Below are 20,966 nucleotides of genomic sequence, written 5' to 3' on the forward strand. Positions count from 1 at the left end.
TGGCTGGATGTGGTTCTGTCGATGTTCTCCGCGTTCTTCTGCTACTTTTTATACTCTTGGTTGCGGAGAACCTCGCCGAGCGGAGTAGCGGCATTGTTTGCTCGCGTGAACGGCTGATTGCGCTGTGTGGGCCTCTGCTGCTGCTCGGAGACGGGCCTGTGGTCCCGGAGGAGTTACGGAGGAGACGACGGGGCTGCGGGTCTGGAGTTAAACGGAGGTAGAAGAGGAGACGGCGCAGGCCAGCGGTACCGGCGATTATTGTGGGGAACGTGAGGTCTTGGGAAATAGGACAGACGAACTCACGGCGCTGGTTAGGACCCAGAAGGAGTACTGGGAGTACAGTATGTCTGCTTCACGGAAACCTGGCTGCACTCGCTTATTCCGGAATACAGCGTGGAGGTCCCTGGATTTTTCTTGGTGCGCGGGGACAGGGACTTTTCCAAGAGTCGGAAGAAGAGGGGCGGCGGGATTGCACTTATGTGAGAGGTGGTGTAATCCCGGTCATGTTAACATGAAGGAACAGATTTGTAGCCCGGACATTGAACTTCTGACTGTGGGAATGCGGCCGTGTTATTTACCGAGGGAGTTTACGTCCGCCATTTTGATCGCTGTTTACACCCCCCCATCAGCTGATGCAGCGGTGGCCTGTGACGTCATCAGCTCTGCCACAGCCAAACTCCAGACTCAACACCTGGACGTTGTTATTGTGTCTTGTCTCTTGTCTTGTCTTGTCTCTATGCTGTAACTAGGAAGTAATTTCCCTGCTGGGATGAATAAAGTACTTCTATTCTATTCTATTCTATTCTATTCTATTCTATTCTATTCAATGAAGTTCAGAGGCTGACGTGGGGTGATGTTTAACTAGATGTACCTGCAAGTGGTTTTAATAAAACATGGATCCCCATGTGTTGACATCGTTGCAGTAAACGTTATAGGAAGAGCTGGCTTGAACAATGCTGCCAGTGATGGTGGTGGGGGGTGCTGGATGTTGAATAAATCCCCACTGGGAGCTCAAACATTAGAGGACACAGTGCAACTCAAGGTGAAATATGACATCTTTGGGAAGAATGACGGCAAGGAAAAGGGGAGAGTGAAATGAGAAAATGAGTACAAGAGCTCAAGAGAAAATTGTGGATAAAAAAGAGGTAAGGTCACGTAGCTAGTTTGCCAGTATTTTAGATATTTCAAACAAAAAAATAATCAATAATTACTGTCATTGACTGATATGAAAGACTTAAGTTTTTCAAACATATTGCCAGACTTAGGCACAGACCTCTGTCTTTTTGCAAAGAGTGAACCTTGAAAATCTGTGATCTTTTACACTTTTCAAAACATTCAGCATGCCCATAACATTAGTCAGGTAGATAAACCTAAATATATTCTAATTCTAGCTCTTACATGATCCAGATGGCTCAGATTAATAGGTTCTGTTGGAATAAGCAATTAGGAGTGTGAAACTGAGGTAAAGTGACAAAGATTAACCCTCTTGTTAACATTTCTGCCCTTGAGCCCGAGTCTCTCTTAGTTAATTAAATGAGACCTCAGATAAGGCCTGGCTAATAGTCAGCCCCCAAAGCTCAACTTCTTCCTCACTCCCTTCCTCAAACAGTCATCTTAATTTATCACTGAAACACAAAACTTTCTACCTGCTACTCTTGATTAGTTCGCTCCAGCTAAAGCCAAACTTAAAGCATCTCTTTAATTTTGTTTCCCCAGTCACTTCTGCTGTTGCCAACCACATAACAAAAGCTTTCCCCATTTCTAATCGACTGATTTTAAGCTGTGGTCAGTGGACAGACTCCAGAGTGGAGCACAAAAGGAGAGTTAAAAAAAATGAGGGGGAGATCGATAGACTCAAAGATGTTTGTGAAGATGAGTGGAAGGAGAGCAGCCAGGTGACAGCTTCCCTATAGAGCTGCCAATCATGCACGCAGCACCTGCTGACTCTAAAGAAGACACCTCTGACCAGCTGAGAACGTATTGATCTGAAGTCCCACGTTCCGACCGCACTGTTCCTCTGCCGTCTTGTTTACCCCGGCTTTTTATTCACCTTGTCAGCCGTATGCTCTTGTCAGACTTTATCTTTTACTTTGTGCCAGCCGCACAGTGCCGACATCCTCGTCAATGAAAGAGTTCAAGCCGTTTTTGCTCTTCCAGCTCAGAGAAACTCAGTTTTAAGTTGCGGTCCTAGTGAGTATAACAGAACTGGACAGTTAGAGTTAATTTTAACGTATTTTAAAGAAATGGTTTAACACCAACCAGCTTTCCCAACAATGATATCACATTTCAAATCATAGCAATGTTTAATGTTTCCCATGCGCAAGTGGGATATATTATAATTGTTGTTTTAAAGGCCATTAGTTTGTTAATTATATAGTTTTGTGTTCACAGTGATACTTGTAGTGTAGTGGTGCATCAATACATCAAACTCTCATGAGACCAATATAATTTCTGGTCTGATGACATGACAAAATCATGTCACAAAAAATATGTAATGGTAGCGAGGGCTTCTTCATAGTTTCATTCATCATGGTGACGATACCTGGATAGGACTTTGTGAAATAGCCTTCAAATAGACAACAAATATTATATTTCACTATAAGAAGTCATTCCCACCCTAATTTTAAATTAAAACCATACAAATCAGCACTCATCCATTCACAGATCACCATGGAGGATGTTGAAAAAGTTAGACATCCTCCCTAACTTTACAAATATGAGGGTAATAAAAGATCAAGTGAATTCTCAAGTTCATGCTGCAGTCTCTAAGTGTCAAGTTTGAAAGGAGGTGTAAGAAAGAGGTGTAAGGGTAAAAGGTATGAGGTAGTGAGGGGTGACAAGAAGCTAAGAAAGAGAGTTCAGATTGTCTGAAATGTTTCTCTCTGCCAATATATAAACACGAAGAAGGTAACCCAGACAAACTTACTGGAAAGTGGAAAAATATAATTTAACAAACTGCTGACTCAGAAAAAAATCCTAAAAAGGTACAATGAATATGAATACTTTTGCAAGGCACCATTGATTTCCAAGCATTTGATTTTCTTTTAACAGTAATCTGAATTCAAAGCTAAAGAAAATGCATAACATATATATTTTTTTACAACTGTACACATTTCTCTATGTAATAGACGTGTTGATATGTTCCCATCAGTAAAACAGCCACTACAGCTGTAGATTATTAAGTGTGACTCTACATAAAGTGATCTTCGTTTTACTTCACACAGCTATCCTTGCATCACTTTTGGATGCTAATCATAAAATGGATCTCAGTTACTCGCTTTTAAACACTGAAATTAAGTGAAAGGATGTGAGATTTGTGAGCGCTTTAACTCACAAATCAAAGCATAAAAGGCAAAAAAAAACATTCTCCTTGAACCTTGAATGTTTAAGCATTCCTCCTACTTTATAAAACCATGCGTGTGTGCATGATGTGACTGTATGAGCTGGGTGGCTAAGGAAGATGTCAGATACCTTCCTACAGAGCAGTCCACACAGTGTCTGTGGCGGTGTGGCTTGAGGGACCGGTCTGTGGGGAGCTGATTGCAGTGGTTCTCATTATGTGGCCGCTGGCTGTAATGGAGTGTGACAGCAACGTGCTGTGCTCTGGATCTCTGTCCTTCCAGCCTGCAAAGCCAATTAAACACACTTTGCCCTTCTCTCCCGACTGCCTGGCCCTGCTCTGCTCTCAATCACTCCATCCTTTCGCGCTGCCTTCCCACCGCCACCCCAGTCCCGTCCTGTCTGACTCCTCCTCCACCGTCTTTGTACGAGGTTCTTTCGAAAATCCCCGGCAGCCACATCTCCAAGCTCAAAAATTACTCCGTCTGTAAAAAATCCACTTGCATCTGCCCTTCTCGACCCTCTGCACCCCAAATCCTTCCTGTGCCAGGTTAAAGCACGTCTCTAAGTGGCTTTACAGTGAAACACGGCTCCTTTTTGGGGCCGAAGACAGAAGTGGTGGCCTGCAGGGAGGAAAAGCCTCAGATGACAGCTTCTCTCTATGCTACCACACACATACTAGAAGGGAAAAAAAAAGTTGAGGCAGAGAGCTCTACTTGGTTCCTGAAGACCCAGAGCAGTCACAGCCACTTAGGAGGAAAAATGCCCTGTAGCGCCAAAAACACACATACTCCATTTATCACTCCCTCATAGTGCCCTAAAATGTGAGCACACACACCATTCCCACAAGCCTAATGTGTGTGTTTACCACCTGAACTGCTCTCCTGGTTTTTACGTGTCTAAATGAAAGTCCAGCCTGCAACATGAGTTAAAAGCTCCTCCATCTCTCCTCCTGCAGTGAATTGCTCCGACTGCACAGATCATGTAGCTGCAATTGTTAGAAGTATGAAATCCCCTTTTTCCAGAGTGTGTGTGAATAAGCATGTGGACATAATGAAAACAAAGTGTGGCATAGGAAGGGGAAGACGGCTTGGTACCCGTTTTGAACCAGCCATCATCAGTAAAAGCCTCTCTGGTCTCCTGAGGTCGGTTCCAGTACTCCTTAAAAACAGTCGGACCTCGCACCAGCAGCTCGCCCTCTTTACCCTCAAGACCTGGACGTACCTGTGATATATTCAAAACAGAGAAAAGAGAAGAAATAAAATGTTTGAATGGACCAGAGAGTGGCTTAAACAAGTTTATTAATCTATCTGAGGCTGTCATATGATACAATATTAAGAAACTGACAGACACTGGTGAGACTAACCTCCTTTTCAAGCTAGAGAGTACTGTTTCTTTTTAGCAGTGCAGGTATTTTTATAACAACTTGCATTCAAAAAGACAAGTTACCAGCAAGCTTTCTGATGTTGCTTTGAACAGTGGCAGCTGAAAACAGATCATTAGATGAGCAGATATCACCTTGGAGTTAAACAACTCCACCACAGATAGGAGAAAGAATAACAGATGAGCTGTATGTGAACTTTAATTCTGGTTTTACAGAAAGTGAAGGTGTCTGTGCTTCTTTACTGCATCAGCCTTAACACACTGCCAAGAAGGATATATATATGCAGTGATCCCAGGGAGGGAACTTTACTGCTCATTAAGCTGAGAAGGGTCATGTCTAAATAAGGGTGTTTGCTTTGATACATAGAAATAATGTTGTAATATTTTAGAGGGACTCAAAAGTACAACTTCTGCCAAAGAGCTGGTAGAATATTTATTTAGAAAAAAAAGGAGAAACTGTTAAAATGATTTAAATGGTTGATGCAACCTAAAAAAACATTTTCTTGCCTTTGCTACTTTGAAATGTTGAAGGAACTTCTAATAAGCTTTCAATTAAAAAAAATATTTTTACAGTGCAATGATTGAGTTTTAATTAAACAACCCTAAAACACAGTTATGTACTCTTTAGTTTTATTGCTGCTTTGTAAATTGGTTTTCAGGTTGTCAGTGCTTTGCTTAGTGATTTTTCATGTGCAACACAAAATTATTAAAGTCAACTTCAAGTTAGACACAAAGAGTATCACTAAATGATTTTTTTTCTAACATGAAGAAAAGTATTTAAAAAATCCTGCCTCCATGTAAACCATGCCTTATTTTTATTTGATGTAAATATTTTAACGTTAGAGTGATGTGCTATTATGATTTCCTCCTGTCTAGTATACATCACATGTAGAGTCGCTATACATAATCTATACATATACAGATTCCTGAAAAGCCTTTAAAGTCATCTAGAATACTTTTAATTTAAAACCTGTCTGTGGATGGATTGCTTCATTATAATGACTCGTATTGATTTACCTGAGTCTCTTTGTGATTTCCTTCAGCAATCACAGTGTTGGTTGTGTTATTCATGACAATTCGAACCTCTACGTCTGGAAGAGGCAGCCCAACAGCTCCTGTCAACGTTGAAACAAAAGCATGCAAAAAAAAGAATATGATTTTTTTTCTTCTAAAAACACAAAAAAAGAGAATAAATGACAGAGTGTTCACTGACAACCTTCAGTTAAGCATTTCTCAAGTAGCAGGCAGTCTGCTCCTCCAAGATGACATTAACCTCCATCCTCTGGGCATAACTGGTCACTAAAAGGTTTGCTGAGCTTGTAAAACTGGAAGCAATTCGTCTCAGTCAACACAAGCCAGCTCACTTTGACAGTAATGGGAATTTCTGGGCCATGCCTGATGCAGCTTTTTTCCCTCTTTAACAACATCAAGAAAAGCTAAAATAATAGAACAGTTGGGACATTTGTCTTGGGTTGCACTTATTTTCTTCTGAAAAAACATCTGACTGCACAGTGCAATTTATTCCTTCAGTCTTAACTACTGCTGAGTGCCTGACAGGCTTTTTCACTGAAGAACAACTGCAAAACGATTCCGATTTGACAAGTAAACAAACACAATAACCTGCTGTAAAAACTGTGTACAAATGCATGAAATATCATCTGTTCCCAGATTTACTGACATCACCTGCATTTTCCATTCTTGTGTGTTTGCAAATGTGACCTTTAAAGTTAAGTAATTATAACAACGAGTGAACCAGAAAGGTCTCAGTGCTGTTCTCCGTCCATTTGTTTAGATGAGTGTGTTCGAGCTCGCCTTGGGCTGCGACACGATTTCAGAGACAGCGGCTCTCCAAATGAAGAGCAGCTCAGGTCCTGATTACAGAATGAGTTTCTCACTTCATATTGATCTAATCAATTCAGGTCCTGAATGAGGGACTGGAGTTGAATGGATCAATATGAGAACCAACTGAGCACAAAAGTAACCAGACCACTTCCAATGGATTACCAGGGTCATTAACAAGTCCGAGTCAGGCGAACTGAATCTGACAAAGTCTTAGTCCAAACAGCGCTTAAAGCTCGGGAAAAACTGAACTTAAGTTAATTAAGTCCTAAAATGTAAGTTGGTTTAAGAATTATTATACATGTTGGAGGTCAGACTGTCAACAAACGACATAAACCCAATATTTTTCAGGATGGTGCTTAGTCCCTTATATCAGAAACTTACAAATTCACACATATTAATGTGCTTATTTTTTATTCTTGTTTAGTCTATTGTTAGATGTGGATGTTTGTTTATCGATCTCTGTGAAGTACACATAAACACAAACCACAGTCTCTGTATTTCACGTAGCTGTGCTGCAATGTCTAAAAATAAGAAAATAGGAGGTCAGATGGTCTGACAGAATAAAGTAGAGATTGGCACAGTTGCATCACCGTTTCAGCAACTGGAAAGATGTGTAACAAAACAAGCTGTTTTGTGCAATAGCTTCACTGTCTCCTAACAAATGTTTCTACACTTTTACAGCTTAAGTTGTTCATTGGTGGCAAATGCTATCCACTAGTCAAATTATACTTTCAGAGAATAATAAATAAAACATTGAAATTAAAAAGATCAAACTGCAAGGGTGCCTTGCAATTAAAGGGACCCAAATACCCTTTCACTGCAAAAAAAAAAATAAAATTAAAGGATACTTAAAAAAAAAGCTAAATAAATTTATAACCTCTTCACTCTCTACAGCTGGATCTGTTATCATCTGAACACCCTTACATTTTACTTGAATGTCTTTTTTAGTCCTCTTCTGCCCCCTTTTTTTTACTTTAACAAGATTAAGTTTCTTTTAGATATCAGGCAAAATATAAATAAAACCACAGGAAAAAAGAAACTTTTCTGAAAATAAAAATCTTGCCATTGATTTATGTCTGGCAGAGAGTTTTGCTTTAGCTTTTTACTTCACTGCTATTCTACAAACACTAGGAGATAATGAGTCATTGAAGAACTTCCCATCATGGTCTCTTAGACGATAATATTAAAGCAAAACCAATATTGAAAACCAATGAACACACTCACTACACAAATGGTTACAACATAACTATCGAAAATAACTAAATTGATCTACAATCTAGTCATGTTTAAAGGAAAGGTTAATGGGAAGATTGAAGAAATATTTTTTCTAACTTCTTCCAGAGGTTAGTTGTGCTGAAGAAAAATGTCCATCCTCACAAACACTGCTACGTAGAACCACATCTCTTCATCTACTTCTGCTTCTTGTTATCTTTATATTAGCTAGCATGTTATTCAGCCACCATCCATTACCTTGCTAATGAACAGGAGTTTGATGTGAAAATGTATTGTGGAGTCTAGAGGACCAAAAAAAGGATAGAAAACCAAAATAAGAGCAAAAAAATGTAAAAAATAAGAAAAGGGCAGCAGAGTTTGATAATACAGAAGATGGATCAAACGAGTATGAAATAATCCTGCATGCTTACATCTCGACAAGGGAAACATGACCTAGAAACCAATACTATTGTTAGCAGGCTTTAAAACGGCACAAATATGCAGCAAATTTAGGCCAGTCTGATGATTTAAATATGTGGAAATTAATTTAGAAATTTCTGTGAATAAAGTGCGTTTTTGTTATGTTTCACATGGTTGGTTGTGTGCATAAAAAAGAAAATAAAGCAGGTGTTAGGATGAGGGAGAGGACGGCTTCGGCTCACTCCTCTTGGAAGAGTGGTTCCTGTGGTTGCTATTGATCGGTTTTAACCTACTTAAAGATGAGACAGGAACACACCGACTGAAACAGGCACAAGCTCATTCCTGCACGCACACTAACACACCCCCACACACACACGCACACGCAACCGAGGCCGCGGAAACATCAATACAACCGCAGACTTCTTAAAGACATTCCTAATAATCACCTGAGAGGAATCAAACAGTCTGCTCAGTTTTTGCCAAACAACAAATAAACAAAACAAAACCACAACAAGAGAGCAGACAGAGGATTACCCAATCCACTTGCAAGCTAATTAGCTTTACCTGTACAATAGTTGTTGACTGGGGATGGAGATGGTGAGGAAGGAGAAGTAGAGAGGATGACAGGCGAAGGCAGGGGAAGAGAGCAATCAACACGAGTCTGACCTCATTTTTAGACCTAGCTTTTGTTTGTGAGAGTGAGGGAGGTGAGGTTGGGATTGAGGGGTTTTACCTGACATGACAACAGAGAAAACTGCTTGTGATAAACAAAACACACAAAGTAGAAATGCTCGAGGAAGGAGTCTTAAAAATTTAATGACATAAAACAGAGTGGCATGATGTGAACCCACTTCTGTATGCAAACACAACATACAACTGATAGTCTGTTTTGTTAGGAAGCACCGATCGCATTTTCTCCTTAGGATTAATGTTGTTACAGCTAAAGAATTGATTCCTGAATAGCTGAATAGCTATATACAGATGGTTTTTGAGAGTGCAGCAGCTGAATGACAACAGTAGTGGTTATATAACAAATCATCACTCATTCAACACTTTTACCTCTGCAGAAACAGTTGAAGTTATACATTTATATAGCACTTTATTGTGATGACATTTTCCTCTGAGGTTGAAAAGAGGCTGAACATTTACTGGAATTTTGGAAATATTCCATATTGAAAACTTTTCTCGGATATTATGTGCACATATGGGATTTAAGTAGGACAGATGTATACATTTTGTTCTGTCATAGGCAGACATGAATGAAAAAATCCTACTATTTGGAAGTAAAACTTAATCAGATTTTAAATAATTTCATTTAATGATCAATCATTTCCATGAACATGAATGTTGAGTTAAAGACTCCTCAATATGCGAGCCCATCCATTCAAAGGTTAAACTTTGTGATGGACTATTTCACATTATGGTAAATCTGCTTCTCTATAAGCCTTTTTTTTTTTTTACTAATTCCTCACTTTTATTCCTAGAACCTTTTAAATGTTCTGAAGACAAATTGTTCAACAGTAAAGAAGAAGACAAAAACAATCCTCTATACTTTTAATTTTTTATGAATGAATTTACAAAAAAACAAACGCAAGTATTCGAGGAACTTTGCGTGTCTAAAAAAATGTAATTACAAGAGCATGTGGACGCAACCAAGCCTCTGTACCTGCGATCCTTGGGCCCTTCAGAGGGTTGGACAGTGCCATGCCGATCTCGGTCATGCCGTAGCGTTCCAGCAGCATGTGTCCTGTGATCTCCTCCCAGCGCTGCAGGGTGGGCAGAGGCAGAGCAGCTGAGCCTGAAACCATCAATCTGATAGAGGGAAAAAACAGAAACCTCCAAATAAAGCTATCAATTTCTCAGGGGGAAAGACATATAAATTACAGCAGGACAAGGAATAAAATACTGTCAGCAGAAAGGCAATACAATAAAATGAAATCAGTAGAAACAACATAACCACTAAAAAAAAAAAAGAACCAAACGGTAATAATAACCAATGGATGCACTACGGATTTAATAAAAAGAGCCTAAGTCTTACTACAGAAGCTAATAGCGTGTACTATACAGCGTTAAGAGTAACAGTATACTAGTGATTGTTTCCCCTTTAATCCCAGTGTCTGTCAATGTGCCTGCAGCAGCTGTTTTGATGAAGGCTCATTGAAACAGTTTAAGGAACTTTACAACCCTTAAATTAATTGGAAGCACCAATTAATGACAAAATGTCACCCTTACTGTGCAGTAAATCAACCAAAACTAAATCAGCTCAAGTATCTAAGAAGTAAAAAAAAAAAGACAAACTTTGACTCAATGTTGGGCATACTACTGTAATATCTGGACAATAAGCCGTTACTTTTTTCACATGCTTTGAATACTGTGATACGGCTAATAAACAGCCCTTTACCAACAGGTTTGGAAAGACTGGACTACTGCATGATGAAGAGAAGAGGACAAGCTAATGGGCGAAGTTGCCCCGAGATGAAAATGACATTGAGAGCGACAACAAAAGAGAGCCTAAGGAAGTGTGTATGAGTCTGTTGAGCTCTGATACTGAAGAAGACGACTTCAATGGTTTTATTAGTCTGGTAGGCTAATGTATTATTTTAATAGTCTTTAATAGTCTACAAATTATTCTCTTAAACAACAAACTTCACAATATTGCATATTTCTGTTTATATTTATATGTTAGAAAGACATGATTGTCTCCCAAAAAAGATTTACAAAGTACACTAAGATAATTTTTTCTACAATGGATGTTGAACCATATTAATTTATAATAGATTAAAAAAAAACACAACTGACTCTAACCAAGTAGCATTCACAAATACTAAGGCAAAAACAGTGAAAGAGTGTAAAAATGGTGAATAAAACAGCAATGAATGAAAGTATCTTGAATCTTAAATTCAAGTAAAAATAGGACGGACTTATTTTTAGTGTTTTCCTAAAATACATTTTTACAAATGTGAAAAAACAAACTGCAAACGGAATATAATACAGAGAAATACAGATCACAAAAACTTTAATTATACTTTTGTAAGTTAACTAGATATACAATGGGGGAAACAAATATTTCAACAACAAACCAGTAATTTATTTATTCCTATGCTATGCTATGCTATGCAGACACCCAGTCTGCACCAGTGAAGATTCAGTCATCTACGCTTGCTGAATGCTTGGAGTGGCTGACATACCAGCGGCAGTCCAACCTTTTTCTGATTAACTACAAAATAACTAATTGACCACTTGAGGGCACTCAGACACTGTGGATGGGACATTGACCTTTCAGTCACTGATAGGCTTACGATCAATTAGCCAGAAAAAAGGAAAAAACATGGCGAGACCACAGAAAAACATAAACGATTTTGTCTTCATGGAGAAGCACAGTATTTAGTTTGTAGCTAATTCTGACACACTTGAATTGTATATATGAAGAGGAGGCATCAGTAGATATGACAAGACTGGATCTTTCATCAGTTGTTCTCAATTCCTTCAAATTTGGACCAAGATAACAATAATTTTATATTAACCAACGTAAAAAGATGAGAAATTGTGTGAAAGCAGCTTTATATTTTCTACAACCTTCCAACTTTTTTGGATAATAATCAGATTTAGACGATCCCAAGATAAGTACCTGATTCTCTCCTTGCAAACTGCTTTGACAAAATCCTTGACATGAGGCTGTGTGAAGTGCTGATCATAGTACTGGATGAGCTTTGAGTAAATAGTTGGCACGGCCATGAACACATTAACCACTGGAGCCTTGAAGCTGAGGAGCATCTCCCACACCTGGGAACACAGGGAGAGAACGAGTCAGGCAGAGATAAGGAGAATGCATTGCTGAAAAGGGAGAAAAGGAAAATGATAAGGAAAGGTTAAGAGAGAAGCAGCGACTGCAACAAAGGGGCAATGAAAACTAAATTATAACATCCAGATTTATTCCATTAGTGCTGCAGAAAAAAATGACATTTTTTTCCCCTTTCATTTGATGTAAATGGCAGAGTAAAGTCCACGGCAGCCTCATATTAAACCTGTCAACACAATGTCAGAAAAAGACAAAAAAAGTCAAGCTTTGTAAAGGTCAGGAGGAGGGAAAACGCCAACTGCTGAAGGGCAGAGCAGCAACAACGACCAAAACAAAGACCTGCTGTACCGCCACTTTTGACAAATGGGTGAAGTTAAGAATGTCTGCATTTTAACATAAAAAGAAAATCTGTCATAATGCACACTAAAAGCCAATAATTTAGATGTTAAAGAATAGACACCTTAAAAATAACCACTTAATAGAGGCTTTTTATGAGGCATTTGTTGGCTGAAAAGAAGCTTATTTACTTTTGGAATTTTGTTGGACCACTTATTGAATTCATAATGATGTTAGAATAATTTACCAATAAATCAACATAGTTTAATTTAATTAACTCTAACTCTGTGTCATACCAATCCCTATATTATCTAATCAGTTTTCATTGTGATATTTAAGCATCAGAGAACACAATTGTACCAGAAACAAGTATTGATATCTTTTTACACACAAATATCACAATTTCTTTTTCATGTGAGCCTTGATGGCTGAACGGCGACATGATTTAAACTTAGGTGTAAAAATGCTGAACCACATAATTAACTGCGAAGCATCACTTTAACATTTAAAATACACCCACTAAAGGTTTGACTATCAATTCATCTTCATCACTCATGGCAGTGATTTTATAGCTGTCCAAAAAACTCCCTTTATAACTTTATTGGAGGACATACACATTTTGAAATGCCTTTTGAATATGACAAAAAATCACTTTTTCCAAGTATACCCTGAACTTCTATGAGGATCCATCAGCGCAGGAGATGGAAGGACAAGATGAAGAACAGTTTCTCTGACGTTTCTCTCCTTCAGGAGAAAAATGCTGCTCCTTCACTCCCCTCTCATTTCACTTTACGTATCTTCACTTCTTCTGTGTTCATTCTGCTTTAATTTACCAAGTGCTTCATCTTCATTCCCCACACCCTTCCCTGACCCCACATCCTTCCCTCATATTTTTTTTTTTCTCTTGCTATCTAACATTCAGTTACCTTCTCTCTACATTTCGTAATTTCTTGCTCCGCTGCCCCTGCAGTCTCTCCCATATACATACCTGGATATGTACTCACACAGAGAAAAATGCAGACTCTCCTATCATCACTTCCACTTTCAGTGACACCAGATATTCTGTAATGTGCTTCCACTTTTTCCTTCAAATAACCTCATCATTGACTCACCTAGTCTATTATCCATGAAACCTCACCTGAGTTTTTTTGTTTTTTTTTTACCTCTCATAAACAACTATAACAAACACATGAAGAATAAGATAAGTTGATAACATCACCAGAAGCTGATCTAAAAGCTGGAGAGCATCAAGACTAAAACTGTTCTCATACAAAGAGAAGAATTATTAACTGAGCGTGCTCAGACCACTCTGGGTGGTGTCTGTCAAGTGCACTGAAGCGCTTCCACCAAGTTCACTCCAGAGTGGAGGGGAAAGTAATTTATGTCTATCAAGGAGCTGGTCTCCACCTAGGGGACGAGATCTACTGAAAACCCAAAGCTGCAGCCTGCATCCTGAACAACATTGCCTTGTTGAAAGCTCAGCTTTGAGCGAGGGATATCAGTTCACCAAAACTTGACCTGTTCTAGGACAAGCTGCCACAGTTTGGAATAATGTTTTATACTTGCTACTTTAGATTTCACAAAAAATTTACAATCAGTTAAGCACTTTAGAAATGATCAGTCTTTCTAATTTTCTCGACTGGTCTGAAGATGCAAAGTTTCAAAAAGTATTTGTGGAACTTTCAAGATCGGCTTTATGGTATCCCTTTTAATAAAGACCGTCACTGTCTGGCAGTGCAGCAATCAGGATTGTTGAATGAGTATCCAGGAGAACAGCAGCAAATTTACCTTCACAAGTGGAGCATTATGGCTTTTGCTGTAGAATGACACCATAAAAACCTCACAAGCAGCTGCCAAAATTCCCCTCACAAAGCCACCGCAGCTCCACACAGGAGTTGGACACCCCAAAGGCTCCAAGCCCAGACACCATCCAACAGCAACAATGTTGACAAGAGCAAAACCAAAAGCCTCCCATCACCACCAAGTGAAGGATTAAAGGAGCAAAAACTTTTTTCTACATTTGCCACATTTCAAATCTAAGTTTAGCCCTTTTTTGACAAAGGAAATCTGAAATAAAAGCTTTTTTACATTATTATTGTTGACCTGAGACTGACAGGAAGAATACTTTATCTCTCCCTTTGTGCAGAGAAACTCAAAACATAAATTTTTTAATCCATAAAAAAGACCTTCATTTATTTTTTGGGGTTAGTAAAAATTCCACAATCTATTTATATTCTCTGGGAATTAAGGAACCTGCTTGACATTTGCTTCTCCTAAAATCAATGTTTGATCTGAAACCCAGAACAGTTGAATGTGGAAAATTTCAAATTGTCCAAACTTGAATAGGTCAGAACCTTGAACAAAAATTGGAAAGCGGGGTTGGCCAGTAAAGGCTTAATGTCTACATCTAAAGAAACTTCTATATTTGGATTCAAACATTTTTTTTTATGGGTTTGTGCCACGAGCATCAACACATTGAAACTCTCAGTCATGGTTAGTAAGATTGGAAAAGATGAATATCTGAACTAAAACATTAAAACTTGACACTCACCGCAATTTATCAATTGTAGTTTAATTTTTTTGCAACAAAAAACTTTATAATGTATTTAAACACGACCATAAAGGACTGCAAAGAAATTACTTTTAATTGGATATTTGAAAATGTACTCTCCAAGTGGCATAATATGTCAAATATTTTGCTGCCTTGTACAAAATGAATGCTGCTCTCTTTAACCTTAATGCACACTGAAACTGCATTGGTCGCTGTGATCAGACCTCCAGTCCAGCTCTGAGGGACGGTATAGAGAATATAGATTCAGACATATAAACTTGAGTTGAACTGCAGAAGGAGTAGCTCAGGGTTTCCAGGCTGAGTGCTCATCAATCATTCATCAAGGCTACTTTGTAAAAAGTCGTTGCTTTTAGGAATGCATTGCACCGACTCCTTATCTCTGCATCTTCTGGAATTTCTTACATCTCAGCACCTGCTGTGAATATTATAAAAGGTGCTGTTATCCTCAGTCTGTTCTGTGACAGTACATTTGTTTTATTTAATTACCAAATAGCACACAGTGGGATTTTTTTTTCAAATATAATTTTTATTTCTAAGTTAAAATGGACTAAATATAATAGATCACTCTGCTGCTCAGGTTAGCCTTCAAAGAGCTCAAACCATACAAAGGCTATTGTTCTCATTATCAAAGTACTGGAACGTCAGGAGGGAATAAAAGTCTTTTTTTGTGGACCACGAGTCTGTGGAATAAAGCAATCAAAATCAATCTTTTTTTTTGTTACAAGAAAAACAAAACTAGACATGCAGGACTAGTTTTGGTCGGGAGAAATAAATTATATCTGAAACCGTGTTTCTATGTGCCAAACCCTTTCTTTTTTGGCTATTTCAATAAAGAATTACACTTGTATTTATCAGAAAAGATGCAAGTAACCTATTTTAAACCAACTCCTACCCACACACACATACCTCACCCCTCTTTCAGGGCCAAATAAGCACTATCATCCTTCAATGTCATCTCATCGATTGATCTGCTGCTTAAGCCCCTGCCGTGAGTCGGCATTGGTCACATACAAAGCCACACAGGGCAATTCATCACTGAGCACCGACCGCTTAGTTTGACAGTCAGGAGGAGAGCAGGAGGAGAGGGAATAAGAGGAGATCCTTATAAAGGGGAAGAGGGAGAAGAGATGAAACAAGGACAAGTGGGGGAAAAAATGAAAACAGGGAGACTGAAAAATGAAGAGTGAAAAACAAAGAGTGACAGAAAAAGACCCGATATGAAAACATTTGAGAATGCTTAAGTGCAGAATTGTATAACAGCTCACAGAGGTAAAGTGTAACTTAAAGAGCGCACAGAGAGGTTCAGACCTTCTGAGGCTGGAATTCAGGAAGCATGACGCAGGTGGCTCCCACCCACAGGGGGCACAGCAGCTTGTTAACGACGCCGTGAACGTGGTGGAGTGGCAAGGTGTGGAGGATGACATCATCTTTAGACCACGCCCACTCAGAAACCAAACACTGGACCTAAGGCGGTAGAGAGGAAGGGACAGAGAGGAAATCAGAATGTAATGATTCATATCAAAGCCACAGACATTTACAACACTAACCCCATGTAAGGTGATACACATGAAAGAAAATAGCAAACATATGCTTTAATATCAACTAGTAGAGATTAACAGCTTTCATGCATTACTCTCGTTAGTCTTTAAAAAATCCTACGTCTATCTAAGAGACAAGTGCGCGTTCAGCATTCATGTGGATGAACAGAATGAATTTCATTTACAATAGAGAGTGAACGCTCTCTATTGCTGTATCTTGAAAATGCTTTCAAGATACAGCAGATTTCAATAGTCAACATCTTTCTTGAGTGTCTTGTAAATGTATTCAGTGGTTTTGATCTCTAATCTTCCTAAACTTCTTCTGTAAATGTACCCACATTTCATCCGCTGTGTGGAGCAACACCAAGTCAAAGCCACAATCTCCAGGAAGGCTCTTGTTGGAGATAAAATTATTATTTAATCTTTGAAGCGGTTATTTATTGCAGTGTTATGTGCAAATAGAGCAAAGATAACAATTAGTGAAGTCAAAACCACTAAAAATTTAATATTTATCTTTTATGTCATGGAAAGCAAATGACTATACCACTTCATCCCATCATGAAGTCACAACACTGTAACAGCAATAAGAACAAAATTATAAACAAGCATTTTCAAAGCAGTAGTCGTAATTTAATTTGTCTTTAACTTGTCTTTCCAGACTGATGAGAACAAAGGTTATTTATTTGTCTTGAACTGTACATGATCGATCACAATACCATTTCAAATGCAAATCAGCAGATTACAACTGCAGGATATAAAAGCTAATATGTTCAAGGATAATATTAGGGATAAGGATAACACACAGATAATATTTAATAACTTAATTTAATTTGTTCCTTCATCACCACAAGCTTTGGAAAATGAAAAAGTATTCTTGTTTAGGTGAAAGAAAGAGAGGAAGCAACAGATCTCATGATTAGTCGCTGTGCAGTGAATTTGAACTGGAAAACTGAGCTGGTAAAATATCTTCATCTCCTTGTTGCAAGCATAACATTGGTTGTTTTCTACAAGATCTGAATAAAAGATATTTGATATTTAAAGAAACACACTTGTTTTATTTCTGGATTTTGAGCAACAACACAAACCATCTAGATCAAAGTGAAGTATTACACACATTAAAGGATTAATTTTCAGCAGTTCCTGGTAACATTGATGACATTTTGTGCAGCGCCTCATGACGAAGCAACATCATGCACCAGGACATTGTCTCAGTGCCTCTTAGTGATTCAAGTAACGTAATTGCAGGTTTTTCAGCCGTCTACTTTTCATTGCCGTCAGGACTGTAGATACAAAAGCCAGGAACACTAAACTTAATATTTCTTCAATCAAATTAATTTACCAACAGCACCTTCCAAGAATCCTGACAACCTGACGGCCTTCACTTCCAGGAAATCAATCACTCACTAATTTTTCTGGGACAGTCAGAGACAACCGATGCTCTGCCTCTATTCAGGGTGATTTTATTAAGGAGGCTGTGGACAAATAGGCCTGATTGGACAAAAATATTCAGACTATTTCTCTGTGGACTCTTAATGGTATAAAAACAGAATTCTAATGAGAGTTTCTGAATGTTTCGTTTATTAAAAAAGATGGGAGATATATAGTTTTACTCTGGATTGAGCAACTTATGCAACTTATAAACTAAGGAAATCTGACGGGACATGGGTGTTCTGACTTTGCTGCTTAGATAACAATGTTTATTTAGAAATCTGTCAATTAAAAAAAAAGATTAACTTACATTATAAAACCTATTACATAATTCATACTGAAATTACAGTGGATGCAGCAAGATAACCCTGTGATAAACCACCGCAGACAAATCAGTAAAGTAAAAACTATTTCTAATCACTGTTTTCAAAGTTGAATGTGTTTCTATTTAGTGTTAGTTATTAACACCATCATACTGTTTTTAGTAATGTTATTTTTTCCTGATATATGTTTTGTTGATGTTCTGAAACATTTAAAAATGGTAGAGAAAAAGAAAAAACTTGTGTTTTGACTGCACTGATCTACCATCTGCCACTCTAGACAGTGATCTGCAATTCCAGTCCTCCAGTTCAAATGTTCTGCAACTTTAGGATGCATTCCTGCTCTAATATTACTAAATCAAATGAATGGTTCATGGCCAGGCCTTTGCAAGATCTGCTGACATGCCAAGGAGGTAACTCAGGATTTTGCTTCAGGTGTGGGAGCTGAGATGGATCCAAAAGTTGCAAGACAGTGGCACTTAGACACTAGATTTGCTGATTCTTGTTGTAACAAAACAAAAATTGTATTTTCTTTTTCATATAAATTTGTTCATTCTTTTATTATACTATGTTCAATAAAGTCAACGTTAAACTCAAAACAGATTTGTGATAAATGCAAGTCAATTAAAAAAAAAATAAATAAATAAAAGGTTCATAGGTGACTACCTACCATTGCTTGGATGCTGCTGTGTGTATGCAGAACCCCTTTGGGACGGCCCGTGGTGCCACTGGTGTAGATGATCATAGCCGGTCGATCAGCCCAGTCCGTGTTAGCGTTCTCCTCTTCTCTTGAAGGTGTACCAATGTCATCTACAGTGTCCAGGTCCGATGTAGGAGGGAGCGTTAGACATGGAAGCCCCAGCTTCTGTGCCAGCGGTTCAAGGGTCTCTGCATAAGGACGTGCTGCCACCAGCAGTGAACTCTGGGAATCAGTGATGATGTACTCCAGTTCTGAAAGAGGGTGTTTTCGGTAAAGTGGTACCGCTGTGCCGCCACTCATCCAGGCTGCCCACTGTGCCACTACGTAGGAAGCATCATTTGGACACAGGAAGGATATTCGTCTTCCATCAAGACACCCAAAGCCAGAATTTAATGCTGCACTGATTCTACTGGCAAGACTTAAGCTGCTGCAGTACAGCTGCTTGTAGCTGTGACTCCCACTGCTGTCTACGATTGCAAGCGTTTCCCCAAACCCAGGAGCTCTAGTAAAGACAGGCCTGGTATTTGTCCTTGAGGATGGTGCAGTAGTCCATCTGTAAGCGCTTTTCTGAACTAGAATTCCCAGTGACCACCATCCTGGATATAAAGGGTGAATCTTTTTGGAGTAACTTGCTTTCCAGTGAAGAAAGGTCCTCCGTAGAGGGTGTTTGGTGAAGGTAAACAGCTCTGACAGCATGTTTAAATTTTACCCCCTCAAAACCTACTGGAGTTTGCATGTCAAGACAGCTCCATCCACAGCAGTGACCATCTAATTCTAATCTCAAACATCAACCTGGAAGATGAGAAGAAAAAAATATTTCTGTTTGGTTTTAGCAGAATTAAAACATGACTATTTATTCTGGGTTATTATACTAGGTTGATTTCTTCAGAGTATTTTATTGTAAAGACAAAAAAGGTACAAAATAAAAACTTGCACATTTTGAGGGGGCAAAGCAATAATCATGAACAGATGATCACAATGAATAGCCATGTTTTTGCTCTTTTTACAAATGAATTCTGTGTGACTGTAGATGCTGTGAGGAGCAAATTAATCAAATAAAGCAAGTTTAATGCACAAGGACAAGAGTTATTTCTCCTAGTGTGTTGTTGTGTGGTACTAACAGAATGAATGCGATTTATTTTGTGGATGCCTTTTTTCAGTATATTTATTTATTTATTTTTGTTTGCTGCAAACCAATTTCCCCTTGGGATGTGAATAAAAAGTTGAAGATCACTCTTACAGCCGTGGAAGCAACAACATAATGTATCAGGATTTCTCGCATTATTATTATGCGGTCGCTATTTAACGTGACAGTGAGAAAACAGCACAGGAGTAGCTGCTCCTTTAACCTGTCATTGCCTCAGCTGTACCCTGTGCAGTTGACACAAGCACGTTTTATCTGATCTAAATACGAACGCAAACAATTATGGAGGGCAGAAAGATGTCATTCCGACAGAAAACAAAATCTGAAGATTGCGTAATGATTTCAGAACCCACTTATGATCACATCTCCTGAGACAAATCGTTTATTATTCAAGGTTTCACTCTCAACTTACCCCACAGCAAAGTGAAGGACGGTGCAGCGCCAATATGTTGCCGGTAGGAAACAAGCGAGCACGGAACCATTCATTTCCAGTGAAAGGAAGTAGCACATATTATTCAAGTATTTAGTGATAGATAGATAGATAGATAGATAGATAGATAGATAGATAGATAGATAGATAGATAGATAGATAGATAGATAGATAGATAGATAGATAGATAGATAGATAGATAGATAGATAGATAGATAGATAGATAGATAGATAGATAGATAGATAGATAGATAGATAGATAGACTATAGAAAACATTAGAAAAGAACATACACAGAATACACATTAAATTAATCAAGAAATATACCTTGAAAATAAGAACTTAAAGATTTTATTTTAAAACATTTAATTTGAAGTTCATTCTTGCACTGTGTGCTTTTCTCAGTAGAGAAATAAACTTTAAACCACTGTTTGAATATATGACCTGCAGTAATCCGAGTTTGGCCTGACATCCTCAAAAATGAAAAATTGATATCAGCCTGAA

At 38.4% G+C, this 20,966-nt stretch overlaps 1 protein-coding gene across 1 annotated transcript in view; it reads right to left on the bottom strand.

Annotated features, from left to right (window-relative positions):
• Positions 1-20,502, bottom strand: part of acsf3 (acyl-CoA synthetase family member 3) — a 31,946-nt gene extending 11,444 nt beyond the window's left edge. Inside the window, exons 1-7 of the mRNA XM_023332613.1 lie at positions 20,446-20,502; positions 18,860-19,681; positions 16,212-16,367; positions 11,825-11,979; positions 9,863-10,008; positions 5,740-5,837; positions 4,437-4,563 (exon numbers count right to left, since the gene is read on the bottom strand). Of these exons, the coding sequence (XP_023188381.1) occupies positions 4,437-4,563; positions 5,740-5,837; positions 9,863-10,008; positions 11,825-11,979; positions 16,212-16,367; positions 18,860-19,585 (1,408 nt within the window). The 5' untranslated portion in view covers positions 19,586-19,681; positions 20,446-20,502. The remainder of the gene's footprint in view (positions 1-4,436; positions 4,564-5,739; positions 5,838-9,862; positions 10,009-11,824; positions 11,980-16,211; positions 16,368-18,859; positions 19,682-20,445) is intronic.
• Between the last annotated feature and the right edge of the window lie 464 nt (positions 20,503-20,966).

Source organism: Xiphophorus maculatus, chromosome 4, assembly GCF_002775205.1.
Source record: "Xiphophorus maculatus strain JP 163 A chromosome 4, X_maculatus-5.0-male, whole genome shotgun sequence".
Lineage (NCBI taxonomy): Eukaryota > Metazoa > Chordata > Actinopteri > Cyprinodontiformes > Poeciliidae > Xiphophorus > Xiphophorus maculatus.